The 16,011-nt window shown below is 36.7% G+C and overlaps 2 protein-coding genes across 4 annotated transcripts in view; one reads left to right on the plus strand and one right to left on the minus strand.

Annotated features, from left to right (window-relative positions):
- LOC139773302 (uncharacterized) overlaps positions 1 to 16,011 on the minus strand; it is a 21,175-nt gene continuing 5,164 nt past the window's right edge. The window contains exons 2-11 of the mRNA XM_071707675.1: positions 3,859 to 5,459; positions 2,702 to 2,755; positions 2,380 to 2,625; positions 2,158 to 2,226; positions 2,001 to 2,066; positions 1,815 to 1,937; positions 1,632 to 1,691; positions 1,469 to 1,537; positions 1,094 to 1,324; positions 1 to 879 (exon numbers count right to left, since the gene is read on the minus strand). Of these exons, the coding sequence (XP_071563776.1) occupies positions 514 to 879; positions 1,094 to 1,324; positions 1,469 to 1,537; positions 1,632 to 1,691; positions 1,815 to 1,937; positions 2,001 to 2,066; positions 2,158 to 2,226; positions 2,380 to 2,625; positions 2,702 to 2,755; positions 3,859 to 5,154 (2,580 nt within the window). The 5' untranslated portion in view covers positions 5,155 to 5,459 and the 3' untranslated portion in view covers positions 1 to 513. The remainder of the gene's footprint in view (positions 880 to 1,093; positions 1,325 to 1,468; positions 1,538 to 1,631; positions 1,692 to 1,814; positions 1,938 to 2,000; positions 2,067 to 2,157; positions 2,227 to 2,379; positions 2,626 to 2,701; positions 2,756 to 3,858; positions 5,460 to 16,011) is intronic.
- The window catches only part of LOC139773383 (uncharacterized), a 22,923-nt gene continuing 22,190 nt past the window's right edge, over positions 15,279 to 16,011 (plus strand). The window contains exon 1 of one of the 3 annotated variants that reach the window (XM_071707816.1): positions 15,279 to 15,439. The gene's annotated coding sequence lies outside the window, so the exon portion shown is untranslated. Of the gene's footprint in view, positions 15,560 to 16,011 lie in introns of all 3 variants that reach the window. The other 2 variants (XM_071707800.1, XM_071707808.1) reach the window with 2 other exon arrangements.

Consider the following 16,011-nt stretch of genomic DNA (forward strand, 5'->3'; position numbering starts at 1 on the left):
TGTAAGAATAAATATATTTTATTTTATTTACACATATTATATTATTAATAATCATAATTTATAATTAATGTTCTCAATGTTCAATCGTTAAAAGTGCGAATGGCGGGGTGTTCATACATTTTGCGCAGAAAATTATTATTCACAATTTACCCGCAAGATTGCAGGAAATAACAATTTTAAATGAGGTGGAAACGAAAGTTTGCACTGATGACGTGACATTTGTCCTTGCGCGGCTAGATTATCCTGCAATTATCACATAGAAGCTGGTAATACCCACATGATTTCAGCTGTAATGAGTTCGTTGTTGCAAAATAATCATTAGGCTTTATCAGAGAGGTCATGAGCCAACTCCACGGCCGTGACACCTGCGCTAAATGGAGCCTTTCCAAAGAGGCATGCAAAAAAAACCAAGAAGTAAATCCTTTTTACAGTTATATCGAGAATACTGCATCCATCGCGAAAGTAATCCTTGAAAAATCGATAAAGTAATAGACTGCAGGCGAAGTGTGTGATTCAAAATAATTTCTTTATTTGCCGCGCGATTTGTCTTCGCGCGAATGACACGTAAGGAGAATTCGATGGAGGTGAATCGTAAGAACTGGGATGTGAAGCGTAAGAAGAACTGGGAGGTGAGGCGTAAGAAGGACTAGGCGGCGGCGACGGCGGCGCTGCATAAGGCGGCTTTGTGGGTGGACCGTACGTGGGTTTTTCTGGTTCTTGTGACGATTGCGAGGAACTGGCAGACAGACCTGCGCTGGAGCTCGACGATGTGCCGGACAGTCCTGCGCTGGAGGTCGCCGACGTGGCCGACAGCTTCAGAAAAGCGCCGAGGATTTCCTTTAACGGCGCGAGAATCGCGTCGGCAGAACTCCCTGCTTGCTGTAAAAATAGATCGAGAGATTATCTCAGACAAAAATAACGAAAATGCCACTTCTGTGTGCATGAGCATAAATAAATATAAAATGGGAGATATTATCTTTATCTGTTTCAATTCAAATTTTTCTCACAATTGTTAAACAAGTGTAAATTAAATGTATAATGATCAATTAACGCACATCTAAAATTGTGCCATGTGTAAAAAAAAATTTCTTACGGTGGGTCCATAGCCGTAGGATGTGGGCGATTGGTACGTGTCTCTGTTACCATTCTGACCGTATCTATTGTAACCATTCTGGCCATATTTATTGTTATCGTTGTAACCATATGTATTGTAACCGTAGTGACCTTTCTGTTTCGAACCAGCACTGGCACCAGCAAGCACGCCTGACACAACCGAGCTTACTAGAGATTTTACGTCTGAATCACCTGCCGAAGCGGCGAGTTCCTGAATATTAGAAATAATAAGAAAGCGTTTATTTAGTTTTGTGTAAAATGTAAAAAATGTAGAAAAGGAAGAGATTAATCAAGATTAATAAAAATCATTAAATTATAATCATATAAAAGATACGTTGGGTGGTATGATGCGTACTTTACTTAGTTTAGCGGTGATACTGGCGATCAGGCCCGACAACACTGATTGCCCATATGGTCCTTGTGGCTAAAATCGACGAGATCACAAATAGATAAGCAATAATGCAAAATCATAATTGTACTATAATGTACGCAGAAAGGCTTACAAAAATATAAATTACCTTGCTTAAAGGCTCAGCCGATGCTCCAAATACAGATGCCGATCCCTGTTTGCCATCGGGCTGAAATTCATATTAATAACTTCGTTTATATCTGCTTTTACATCCGCGCACGAAAATCAATTTCTTTCTTTCTTCATGATCTACAATTTACGATTCTACAATTTTATAAAATAAAATTCTTACGCCACTAATGCTACGACTCAGCGGACCCGAAAGGGGGCCCGAAAGAGGCCCGATCAACGGCGCTATCAGCTGAATGAGAGGTCCTAAAATGGCGCCGGAATCGCTACCTTTGCCTTCTGGGCCCTGAAGAGATTATTTTGGCGTCAGAGAGTAGACTTTGGAAATTATTACTCGCGGTAAATTTACCTCACTGAGCTTTTGAGAGAGTGGCAATAGAACGGCTGGAATATCGACGCCTCCCTCCTCTTCTGGCTGGAAAAGAACAAACATTAGATCATTGTATAATTAAATCTCCACGAATAATTTGGAGAGGAGACAGAGGAGACTGGTATTTTAATCTTACATCAGAGAGTCCTTCGAGAAGAGGAATTGCACCTTGAATCACTTCTACTATATCGACGTCGGATTCCGGCTAAAATATAATCATAGCTTTCTGTTTTTCACGCTTCACCTCTAATGTTGTATTGCGATAGAATGTCTTGTGCAATCAGAAACATGATTATAAAAAATTCACAAATGTCACGGCTGTACCGCCGTACAAGGTTTTGTCGATACGTTATCTTACATCACTAAGTTCTTCGAGAATTGGTGCAGCTAACGGTAATAATTCGATCAGAGATTGTATAGATCCACCCTCTTCTTCCTCATCTTCGTCTTCGTCTTCCTCTTGCGCTTCTGTTTGCGGTCCTTCGCCATCGTCATCATCGTTCTCATTGTCGGTCTGATCATCGCCGTTCTCATCGTTGCCATTCTCATCATTGCCGTTTTCATTATTGCCGTTCTCATCATTGTCGTCCTCATCATCATCATCCTATAATGATATTTCACGTTATAATATTCATAGAACATGTTTCTATAATAAATAAAAAAATGTATAAACTGCATACGCCTAGTTGCTGAGCTTGAAACGTTTCATTGCGTCTCCCACGATTAGGCGGCGTCTAAAACAAATAATTACATTTTAATTAGTGACATTTTTGACAAATGTTACAATAGTCATTATGTAACCGTGCGACGAGTAATATGTAAATATAATTATTTATGATACCGTTGTATAATACAATACTATTACGTCGAAAGCGTAAAAAAAGACGCACAATTAATTATTAATCTATCGCTTCAGTATTGCATTCTTATTAACGCACAGTTAGATTCATTGATTTATCGATTTCGTCACCAGATCTGTCAACGATAGATTGATAAAGAAAGAATTCGTCACATACATTGGCCCTCATTTGTGCAATAAATTACTGAGACGACACTTTTATACATATTTATAAGAATATGTCCTCACAGGTTGAAAATATTGTGGCTAACGCAACCGAGTGTAAAGTTCAAATTTCACAATTTTTCTTTATAATCGCCGTTCTCTTCTCTACTTACCTCTTTTTGATGACGAGTGCAATCGACTGTAAATTTCAATTTTACAGTTTTTTTTCATAATTATTGTTAATTATCGTTTTTAATTTTTATTTATCTTTTTTTGTGTAATATTGTAACAATGATTATCCGAGGCCGATATTCATAGTCAGATCTTATTTCAAGACCGTCTTAAGTAATATCTTAAGATGCTAATACGGCTCTGTGATTGGTTAAGGACATCTTGAGATTGTACTTAAGACAATCTTAAACATAAGAACCGGCTATAAATACCGGCCTGAGTTAGATGTTAACATAAAATACAAAATATAATTTAATATATAAGAAAATTTATAATTTAGTTCTTAAATATGGACGCGAATCAGTTTCTCCTTTCAAAAATCATTTACTTAAGTGTCGTGTTTGAGCGTGAGTTTGATCTCAATTTTTTACAGTTGTTTCGCAAAAATCATTACGGCAATTACTTTTTATAGTCATTGTGTGAACGCCACTTTTATGAATAGCGACATATTTCTTTTTTCTTTCCAAGTACAATAGATTCATCATTTATCTCACGAAGCATTCTTTACGTCGTAAATAATTTATGTTTATCAGCCTAAACATAAATTATTTAAATTAATACAATTATGTGTATTTAGAATTACGCTGCTTGAGATCTACTCACCTCGTCGAAGGCCACTTGTATCCTCTGCGAGTTACCTTTCAAGATAGAGAGTACAGGCTTCGCGACGTTAATCTGAGTGGTATTCTTCGGCAGTTTCCGCAGAACACCCAACGTCCTCAACAAATCCCCGAGTACGGACGCTTGTCGCTTTAAGGCCGAATTTTGCTTCTTTGTACTCTTCGGTTTTTTCTGGCTTTGCTTTTTCTGCTCGCGTACATTCTGCTCCTTCTCTTCTTCCTTTCCTTTTTTCACCTTTTCCCGCGTTTTCGTTTCACTCGTATCCGTGATGAAATCATTGAAGACGTTGACTTGTCCGGATTCGTTCGGAAGGGTGTAGTTTTGTTGGAAGTATGGCAGAAACTCATTTGGAAAATCTCCAACCGCGGTGTAATCATTCGGCTGTATCCTCGTAGCTGCTGGTAGTTCTTTAGCGATCGTGACCACTGCTTGGAATGGAAAAGTCAACAGAGGTTCACCTATATGCGACAGATTTATTCCAGTTAATCCGTTATTCACGGTGATCGGCAATGCCTGTTCGAATTTGTTATTGTTGGCCTTGATGCGAAGATTCAAGGAATTCTTCATAGCCTGAAGCTTCGCCGGCTTCTCGAAGCCGGAAACATTCTTATTAACGGTGTTCTGATACGAGTTATCAACTGGCAACGGAAGATACGTGTTGGAAGGTGGCTGCGAGAAGAAGTCGAAATTTCCAAAGGTATCAATTTCACTTTGTTGAAAGGAATTCCCGATGTTAAAGTCCACGTATTGTCCAAAATCAGTCGGCCCATTGAAATTCGACGTGGGAAGGCTAGGGGGATCCTGCCGACTGGATGCTGTCGGTCTCATCGCTCCCATGGGCAAAGGGTAAGCGACCACTTTTTCATCCGCTCGTTGCACGTGAGGCTCCTTGAGCCTTCGCGCCGGATAGTTCAGGCCTTGTCGTTTCTCATTGAGAGGTGCCTTCCTCATCATCTCCTGCGACTTCGAGCCTGAATTGCTCGCAAAGGAAACTCGTTTCTCGATTGACGGCGAGTTCTTCAAAGTCGACGAAGTGAAATTGATCTTCGACGCCATCAAACTCGTTACGTACTTGGACCAAGCGACTAAATCTTCTTTCGAAGAGATTTTCAGCGGCAGCTGGATCTCCAAGATCTTTGGGAGAGACGAGAAGCCTTGGTCGTTTTGAAACGGTGAATGTTTCTGAGGTGTCAAAGGCGCCGAGGACGCGAGGTTAAATATTACCAGAATCAGAATGCAGTTCGAACGAGATAGTATCCTCGATAACATGAGAAACATCTTGAAAATCGATATTTCTGCTCCAAAGATTTTATTATTTCATTCGAAAGTTTTAAAGGTTTAAGTACAATTAGTGGACGATTGTAATACCATGATTTTCGATTTTAGAAATTAACATCACATTTTCTTTATTTATATTCCTTGAGTTTTTGACAAATTCTGCAGATGCGTTTAATAAACTCAATAACACAAATCTGAAGGCAGGTGACTAAGTTGAGTTATATAACTTCTCAGATAATAGCGCACTTGTACTTTTAATCTCACACTGCACTCACTATCACAAGCAGGCACAGGGTAGCTGTCCTCTACAAACAACAATTTACATGTCGAATTAATTGAGTATAGACAGCTCGATTTTACCGAAGAAACTAGACGCGCGACGGTCGCGGAAGGAAGAGCTCGTAAGGACACGAGGATCGTACTTGAGGAACTGAACAGTTGAATAGGAAAATGGTTGCTTTATAGGCTGGGCCTAATCAAAGGCCTGTTTTTTCCCTGATCGCGGAAGCATGCACTTTTTTCCATGCACCAACGGGATATCGGGTCCGCTAATCATAGTACGTCGAACCGCGGGGGCGGTCGCGCTCACTTCCGTCGTTGCGTTTTCCACCGACGACGAGGTCTTCCTCTCTCCGGCTTTTGGATAATTACGCGCGCACAGACGGGCGAGTATGTAATGCGAAACGCACGTGATGACAGACGAGACTTTCGTAAGGGACGTGAGTGCCTAATCTTGTAGGAGCACGTGGCAATTTTGTAACATTGTATAAATGGCGAAATTACTTATTTTCTGGAGCTATAGCAGATGGGCATTACATTAGACGATGACGATGACGATGACGAGTGGCTGCACTGGACGTTGATTACCGGCGTGATTAAGTGATTGCGCCCATCAGCGAAAAGGTAAACCATCGTTGAAACCAGTTCACCGTTTACGTCTTCTTCTTCCGGGTGCTCCAACCTCATCGATATCGAATGTTACATCGTAATAGCTTTATTAAACCATTTATTAAACTAGATGTAACAGGCTAGACATAACTGCAGGCTAGTTATTTATTAATTTGTATCGTTAGCAATTGTATTATGTGCATCGTAACAATAAGAACTTGTCAGAAGCAGCTTTCGAAACATACCGATTTCACGCACGCTATAGGACAACTCAATTCTTTAAGGAAAAGTTAATCTTAAGGTCCAGGCTTCGTTTCCGATTTCAAAACTGCATCTCTCCGCTTCGGATACTTCCTTTACAGAGCAGAATCGATTAAAGTAAAACTGTAATAGTAAAGTACTCGGAGATTTAGCTTGGTCACGACCGTGAACGTGATCTTGAGGTACTAACAATGAGAGCGAGTCCCTGTAATGAGTGATGGCATCCCGTTTCTTGCGGGTACAAAGCAAGGACGCGTTCACACCCGCTCACGCTAATGACAGCTCTCACGACCGAGCCGAGTTGAAAGTGGCTGATTTAGCTTAGGGCAAGGTAGAAAGTCACTAAAGATCCGAGACAGAGGATTCCACTTTACAAGCTGCCTTTGTACAATTTACGTTGTGCAACTAGCTAGGATATTCTATGACAGTCGCTGTTAAATCACTGCTAACCAATCATTTCTAAATTAAGATATAAATGTCGTTTAAATTTTGATTCAATGATGTATTACACAGATTGCCTAAAATAATAAATTCCTATAATTTTTAAAAATAAAGATCGGAGTGATAAATAAGTAAAAGTAATAAAGTCAGAATATTTTAATAATGTCAAAACTGAATTTATAAATATTTCCAATAAGAAATTTAAATTATTTAGGCAATAAATCAACGAATAAATAAAAAGTTAAAGAGTGGCTAAAGATGATGCTTGAATTACAAGGACTCATTTATAAAACTCGAAAATACGATAACGCAATAAAAAGAAGCGAGTGTAAAATGTCAATTCAGGATCTTTCTTTAGCAACGAGAAGGTTATCCGGTTGCATTCGGTAACCTTTCACTTTTTCGAAGAAAGGTTTACATAAAGCTTCCAAGTATCACAATCTGTAATTGGACCACAATTGAACGTGACGCCCGAAGAAAATGCACAAAGGAGATCCGGTACAACTAGTAATTACGCGTACGGTATACACGTGCGCAGCATTAAAGAAGTATTACATGTGTACATATATAAATTCTTTTTTTATTTTTAGAGGATTATTATTTTGTTTTTGGAGGATCGCGTTAATCATCTGCGAATTATAAAATTTATATCTTTGGCGAAGGATTTCCTAGTAATATTTAAGTAACTGTATGACACTAATAGCAGGACACGATGAACGACTCGACGTTGTTCAATCGAGCGTGATAAAATCGACGCGGAAAAAAGAATGGAACATACGAGGCCGATGGACTTTCCATTGCACAAATGCACGTTCAGTGTGCACTGTGCTGTCGAACAATTTGCGCGATTCGCAACATCGTGCTTGCAACCGTGTTCTTCCGCCCAATCCTGGTAAAACTATATCCAACAATTTTTGCAATTTTAGACAGGAAAGAGAAACAAAGACCTCAGAACGTAATTGCACATATATACATTAGTTAGAAATATAAAATATAAATAAGTCATATGAACTATATCAAAAAGTTATAATTTAATATATGAATCTTATATTTGTTTCCTTATACATTAAATTACAGTTTTTTTAAGTATACTTTTTGCAGGAAGTATAAAAACAGTTTCGCAAATCAAAGTGGAGACATTAATTTAAAAAAGCGATCGACACAAAAAAACTAGCCTTTTTTGTGCGCTATATTTTGCATCTATAGCCCCTTATTAACGGTGAACTATTGGTAAGTAAGTTAGGAAAAAATAAATTTCGCTTGGCGAAAGATAGAAGTAAATCGCTACTCGGAGAGGAAGTCGAATCAGTCAGCGATGAGGTAAAAACTGGTTTCCCCACGGAATCTACGTAAACTTATCACCGCCATTATTAGCCGCTGATCACCGTCCACCTTTCATTCTCTGTCGATCACTGCGACTTGCACGGTCTATTCTATCTGGACTATCTGTACTAATCAAACCGTTCTTAGCTCCTGGCCAATATACTTCGGTCGTTTCTTCGGAAAATCTTCGCCCTCCGTCGTCGTTTGCCTAGATCATCGCTTAAAATAAGTGAAAGGCTCTCAGATTTGTCAACAGCTCTAACAGCGATCCAATTTAATAAAACGTTCGTCGCACATCAAGAACAATATTTGTGTAACGTCCGGCTTACATAAAATAGTCGGCTTTTCTTTTAACGCTATGTATTTCACGGATATACCGAAGGGGATAGTAAAAACAGAAAATATCACGAGCATGTTATTAAAATTTAATAGATAGCAATTAAAATTTGAAATATTATTGATGTAGATAAAGGTGTCTCCGTCTGGCGAACGTTCACCAAAGCCTTAGCGCTAATCGAGCTCTCTGTCTCACAGTCTTGTCTTAATGAGATAGCTGTCGGTAAAATCGTCGTCATCGTTCAACGATTTCAAGTTCATTAATATTTTTCAATCCTGAAAAAGACCGGACGATTTATACAACAAATAATATTTACTTGACTATAAAATAACAACAATATTCATGCATTAAGATACTACGACGTAAAAACTATTTCTGTCCATTTCTGTCACAATCACATGCATAATCGTAAATTAAATGTTTCCTCAGAATAAAATTCATGATTTATGTTAATCTGACATATTGAAATTATTAAAATATGATAATTAGAGCTTTATTATGGGCTAATAAAATCAGCACAAATGCGAAATTTAGACGTCTTTAAAAAAAATCTGTAGAGACGGAAGAAATAATCATTTATTGCGACGATAAAAACAAAGTCAACACAATTGACATGTAATATGTATACACATATTTATGCGTATAAATATATATGTAAATTGCATTACGGCATCGTATTTAAATGACATACAATATGTCTGTCACATACACTTCAACGTCAAACGCATTAAGTGGAATCAATATTTTCAAGTCTGTTACTATTTTAAGCATAAGCGCAGCATGTTTAAACTATTAGTGAAATTAAGTAAGCTGACAAAAATAGATCGGCAACGTTAATTTCACTTCGCTGCAAACCCATGTAACAATCACGCAGACTCATTACTTTAGCAATAATGATTCTTGCAGAAATACAGGTGAAAAACCGCGAAGCTGAATGACCGCTCTTTTCACCCTTTCGCAAATGCGGCGTAATCGATTCGAAGGATCGAACGAACGGTAAAGAACGTCGAAACATCCGTTCGAGAGAGAAACCTTTGCACCGCGCTGCTGTGCCAATCAATGATCATTTTCACTTTTACCCCGAACGATAAAAAATGCTGAACCGGCACCTAACGTCGCACCGAGCGTGCGCCATGTACAATGCATGAAACTTGTATTTTAGATGCAATCGAGTAGCGCACGGAGAACACGATTGCATGGTGAACCCGGGCCCGCGATCGAACGGCCCCTGCTTTCATGCAAATCTCAAGTAGTGGCAAGGTTAACAACATTCGCGCGACAAACTATTCTTTATACGAACGACGATAGCGGCTATATGTAGACAGGTAGACTGAATGATTGGACCTGTGCTATTTTTTGAGTCTGCGAAATGAAAGAAAAACGATAACGCGTAAAAAGAAACTGTGAAGAAGACACCTATAATGATAGTGATCAGATCAAAGTGCAATAATTTTTCCTTGTTGCGAAATATATCATTGTCGTGAAGAATTATTCTTCTCTAATTTCCGATTTCTACGTGACGAAATGGATTATATATTAGGTTATCGCGTTTTATTTATGAAAGTTATCTTTTGTAACGTGAAAAGAAAAGAGGAGAGAAATTCATTTGCAATGTGGGAAAGGAGAGAGATAAATTAATTCATTCATTATTATTCGTTGCGTTCGCTTTTGCCAAAAACGATTTATGAAATGTGCCGCAAAGCTTGATTGTGCTAAACTTAAAATTGCCTGCCGTTATAATTTCCGGTTCGCAGAGAACACAAAATCGTGCCACATTTTACTTTCACTGGTGACGGGACAATCCGTTTCCGGACCAACGATCAAAAATATTATAAAAGCGCTCGTGGGACTGCAGCGCGTCATGCGAAAGGTGAAACGTGCGATATATGAATCATGAAATAATGAAAGGGGATGTGAGAGCCAATTGTAATTAATACTATAAAGAGTCATAACGAGTTGTAACAGGATGCCTAAAAATTTCTTCAGTCATTGGAATCATAATTTATGCCGTTACATCTAACATTAACTGATTTAAAACAAGCATCAGTGGCTATGAATGGTTCGTAAACGTTCTGTATTAAAGTTCTATTTTTACAAGATTACAGACATTTATACCTCTAACTGTAGCATTTACCGCAGAATGTAATAACATATCTACAGGCAATGTAGAATGATCGAAATATCTTTCATTGAGACGGCTGTTTCTTTCAAGAAGATTTATTAAGACAAATTAATTATTAAATCAAATTAAACGTTTTTAAATTATTCATATCGTTTTATTATACATATTATTTTCTACTCTTATTTTCTTGCTAATCTAATCAACATTTTTTTTATGTTTTCAATATTATGTAATAATTAATTTTTTTTATGATATAAAAATGTGACTTTTATACATATTTTTGCATATGTTTTCACGTAGACTTTTTTCGTTCGCGTTCGATTATCCAAATAATTCGACGAAACCAATGAGAAGTCGTTTATTTCGAAACTGGCACAGTTTTAAAAATCTAGATATAATCGAATGTCTCGAAGATTCGTTAATGCGCGTTAAATTAAACCAAAAGCGAGAAAGAAAAAAAGAAATACAAAGGTGACTCACAAGGTGCATGATGCACAAAAGTGAACGCGGTCTTGTAAGAAAAGAGAGCCTTGGCCTCCCCAGAAACATTCAGAATAGTAATCATCGCTTCGTTTCTTTCGAACTACGATTGCCTTCATAGATATACATATTCATTGTAACGTGGAAGAATATTCTACCGTGTAAATAATATATTAGATACGCGATGGAGACAACGATAGTATTTGCCGGTAATTAATATCCCTTCGTAATCTAAAATCTGTAATATAAAAATGTCAGGTGTACAAAAAAAAAACTGTGCAAAAACTTCTTCGCAATATTTAAAAAATGCCCGATATTGTTACTTTATCATTCACCTATTACATTGGGTACTAGCGCGTAATATAAATTATGTACTCTTTAATCGAATTCTTCAATTATTCCAAGCATTTCCTATTTGCATAGCAACGACATAATTACGGCCTCTTACCAATTTCTTTTGACTATAAATTTTTTCTTCCGGTTTTCATTTTATGTAACACTTTCGAAAAATAAAAAGCATTAAAGTCGTTGATCGACACAGAAGTTACATCAACATTACCGTTTTGTTCTTCACCGGATTTTCTCCACCGGTCGCTATTTGGTCCAAGTATAATTCCGGTATTGGAACAAGCCTCACGTGCATGTGTCGGTCTCTTCAGGTTCCGTGTTACGTGGCGCAAGTTACATCAGCATCGGAAATGCGTTCGCATTATATCTCGCACTATATGTGTCACTCGACAAAACGAAAAAGAGTGTAAACGAACTGTGAATTTCCATGGAAATAATAACTGCTGTAAATAAGGCGAAATGAAAGAGAAGGTCTGTAATCGGACTTCCATGAAAATTGTAATCGTTGATTCTTTATGATTAGAATAAATAGAGAATAAAAATTGGGTAATGATTCTATAATTTGTAAGTAATTAATTGTAAGTGTATTATGTTAGATACGTATATATATGTACGTAATATAGACACGTAAATATTTATATATACACACACACACACACACACAGTATGTAACAATAATGTCATTAAATGTGTATTATTCAAGACAAATCATCTTCTTTCGTCATGAAGGAAAAATAATTGCGTCACCTGTCCTTTTTTTTTGCTGTCATTCCAATTTACTGACAAGTAACAGACGGAAACGTCGAGAGTGGAAAATCAATCCGTCGACAAGCACTCGCAATCCTTAGAACAACGGAAAATTACTATGTTATAAAACGCGACTTAATAAATATATAATTGAAGAGCTAGTAAGTATAATAATATAATATGTATGAATTTAATAAAAGATTGAAAATACTAAAATATTTACGCTACCTAGATTTATTTTTTAAAAATATTAAAGTTATATTTAAGCTCTAAAAGTAATCTAAGCAGCGGCGTAGCGCAAGGGTTCAAAAGCGAAGAATCCAATTTCGATTGTCGGATAATATTTCAAGAATAGTTACATACTTCTGGTTATAGTTACTCTCTGTTACATTTCCGCGATAACGGGGTAACATTTAATTATATATCTATTGTAATTTGCACCTCGGTCTTTTGTAACCAGTGAAAACTTGGATGCACGCAACGTAAATACTTGGAACGTATCGCTTTCGATTTTATTTTGCGGAAACTTTAAGTTTCAAACTTACTTACTTTGGGTAATACCATTAGATGCGTCATTACGAAATATGCTAGATGTTATCCGATTAATTACGACTCATTTGAAGGATGTAATTAGGATGTAGTTTCAAATGAAATAAAATACTTGCAGATTTTATATCAAGATAAGCTGGCTCTTAATTTTAGAGAAAACAACGTGTGAAACATTATAACGAAATTAACACATGAAGTGGGTATATTATAATCATTTAAAAATAATTGAGTTATTTTACTTAAAAATGTATATGTTTGCATTTTGACTCTTTCCATATGTACATAATTTTATGATTTTATGATGAACTGAGGAGAAAGTGGTTATAATATTGCAGTTATGAATACCTATATACAAAAGACACGCGTTACATTTAAATATTGATTTGCTATTCCATTATGACCATGCGCCATGACACGTCGTAGTTGAAAAGATTTATTACAAAACGGAAAATTTCACTCTTTTTAATATGCTTATTTTATTTCGCAAATGAATGTTATATATCATATTCAATATGAATGCGTGATATAATAAAGCTTTCGTTTATAAATACTAAATTTTTTATATGCAAACATTACTATTTCTATGCTCGATTAATCGTTTTTTATGATTTTCTTATCGCTTTATTTTCTTTGCCCTTTCGAGTTTTATAAAGGGTTTTATAGAATAGAGCCCCCCAATTCAGATAATACAAAAACACAAAAATTTGTTCTTTTATTAAATATATCAGTATAAACAGGGACAAATGTGAAGCAGAGATATTCTCCTTGCTAAACGAAGCGTGTCGAAAGTGCATGAGCATTTCTGTAATCCAAATTCCGTTTCCAAACAACTTTGTTGGTAAAAAATTAGGTAAGAAAAATTTCACGTTTGTTAAACAGAGCAGGGTGATAGACGTAATGATCAAATACGATTTTTATCATTGGTTTCTATTATTTTGAAAAAATCAATGGGAGGGAATGATAAACAATAAGTAGTAGATAAGATTGAATTAGGCCAATAACTGACTTTCCACGATTTTGCGTAATTGTACATATTATATATTAATTGCACATATTATATATTAATATGATATAATGATATAATTGTACGTATTATATATTAATTGCATGTATAATATATCAAATACGTAATTCTAATTATCCATCTGTTCAATGTCAACGATATCTACCCGGTAGGAAGTAAGTAATTTAGCGAGTAAATAAAAACTATAAAAATCATAGGTAGGTACAACAAAAAGTATGCAAAATTTCTAAATAAATGATTCGAGGCAATCCTTGGTATAATTATAAATAAAATCTTTACGAAGGATATCCCGATAAGCAATAAGAAATATAATCCCAAGTATTTTACAGTGTACGAACGTAATTGCTTTTTTCCCATCGGAAAGGGTTACCTGTCTCTGTCAAGATGCGTGCAGCAACGTGTTTGCGCAACAATGTGTTCTCCACTTCCTATTATTTATAATAACCACATCTTGTTATAACGAGATATATTACACACGCATTAAAACCATTTGCTTCAACTACGAGTTATAAAACGTGAGAAAAAACAAGACGACGGTGTGGCGTCATTACAACTAAACGGCTTCACTTGAAAAATATTTGTACGACCTGTTAGGATGTTCCATGACCTAAGTGAGAGACGCTTTTTATGTCACGCGCTTTTATTATCAGCACGGCGCGCCGTAATTATCTACCGCGACACCGTTTATACGTTTTAATCGACGAGGATTTATATCTAATAGTCTGTGTCATCAGAAAAAAAAATGAAGTTTCACTGCTGCGATGTGTGCCGCTTTGTAATCCGAGTAAAAGTGATTGTTAGCAACGCATGGATGAACGTAATAAATGATAATCACATGACGTTAATTTAGATGTGTTTTTGTAATTGTCTGCGACAGCTCCGTAGTTGCTAAGCTAAACGATACATAAATCATGTCTCTGTGTGTATCGAAAAATGTGCTTTAAATAAATGTTCCCAGACATTCAGATCGAGTCCTATTTCGTAATTATATACATCTATTCATCAATTACCTACTCAAGATTTTATTTACGCTTCGGTCTTCTGTCATGTCTTACAATGTATGATATACATTATCTATCTACATCTCCGATATGTATGCCTCTTCTACTTTAAGTGACTAATTATCGATTTTATCGATATTGTTACGGAGCTTCCTGCCAAGGGGAGAAACAGATTTACATTATTATAAACGAGAAATCCGATAAGGGAAACCTTGCTGTTTAATTGTCCGTACGTGCGCACATTATTTGAACGCAGCTTTTGAGATAGACGCACTGATGCGGCTGAAGATACTTGTTAATCAAAATGTTAAGTATTCTCTTTATCCAGGAAAAAAATCTTCCTAAATTCAAAACCTCTATTCAATCCGCTAGGCTGCGCAGCAAGAATATTAATTATATATTGTTACATTCGAAAGCCTGTTACACGTGGATGCATATCCTGACGGTCATCTTCGAAGTATCCAACGTTTCGGTGATCGGAATAAAATTTATCAACGTGATCGATCCCTTCTTCAGGATCTCCCGTGCGGACTTGACAGGAGAGAACGCGAGGCAGACGTGGACACAAGTGTAGCGTGGAGGTGGTGCCAGGCCCCTCCTTCTAATAAAAGCCGCTCACTAAGCGCTGCTACACAGACAGTAACAGAAAACCCCGAAGAGAGCACGAGCCCACCGAGAGCTCCTTCAGAGCCCCGCAAGATCTTTTTTTTTTTTTAATTCGATTTTCACGGCGAAACCGTGTGACGGATAAATATCTGTGCGTGGTGAGTTCACACAAATCTCGGCGTTTCTAACTTCGTTCAGCGCCTTTTCCGGGCCGCTGTGTATACTCATCTTCAGTGTTCTCGTGGAGAATTTGCTGAACGCGACGACCACGTGGCCAGGTAGTGATAAGTGGGAAACTTTTGAGTTTTCGTGTGTTCTCGCGGACGAGTGCAGATTTCGGACGACATTTCTATTGCTCAATAGAATTAGATGTATACAGATAAGAGATATCTATATAATTATTAATAAAATGAAAAAATTGCACATTTACTTATTGTTATCCGCGGGGAATTAGTATAATATAGTTTGGCATAATATAATATTATTTTATATTTAATGAAAGTGCTGCTGAGTCACGATTTTCCGGAGAAATCTCTTTCCATCTGGACGCACAGTTTTCTTAGTAATTACTTAGCTGATGAAAACTCGACTTCCTTTCCGTACGAATAATAGTTAATAAAAACAAATGCAATTTTTTAAATATTATTTGTCTTTGTGAGATTAATTGATATAGATTTAAAGGAAAGAATGGAGAGAGTAAAGAGGTACGGAAAAAAGTTGACAGAGTGAA

The sequence above is a fragment of the Temnothorax nylanderi genome, unplaced genomic scaffold, assembly GCF_030848795.1.
Source record: "Temnothorax nylanderi isolate EJ_2023f unplaced genomic scaffold, tnyl_v1.0 TNYL_tig0004_pilon, whole genome shotgun sequence".
NCBI lineage: Eukaryota > Metazoa > Arthropoda > Insecta > Hymenoptera > Formicidae > Temnothorax > Temnothorax nylanderi.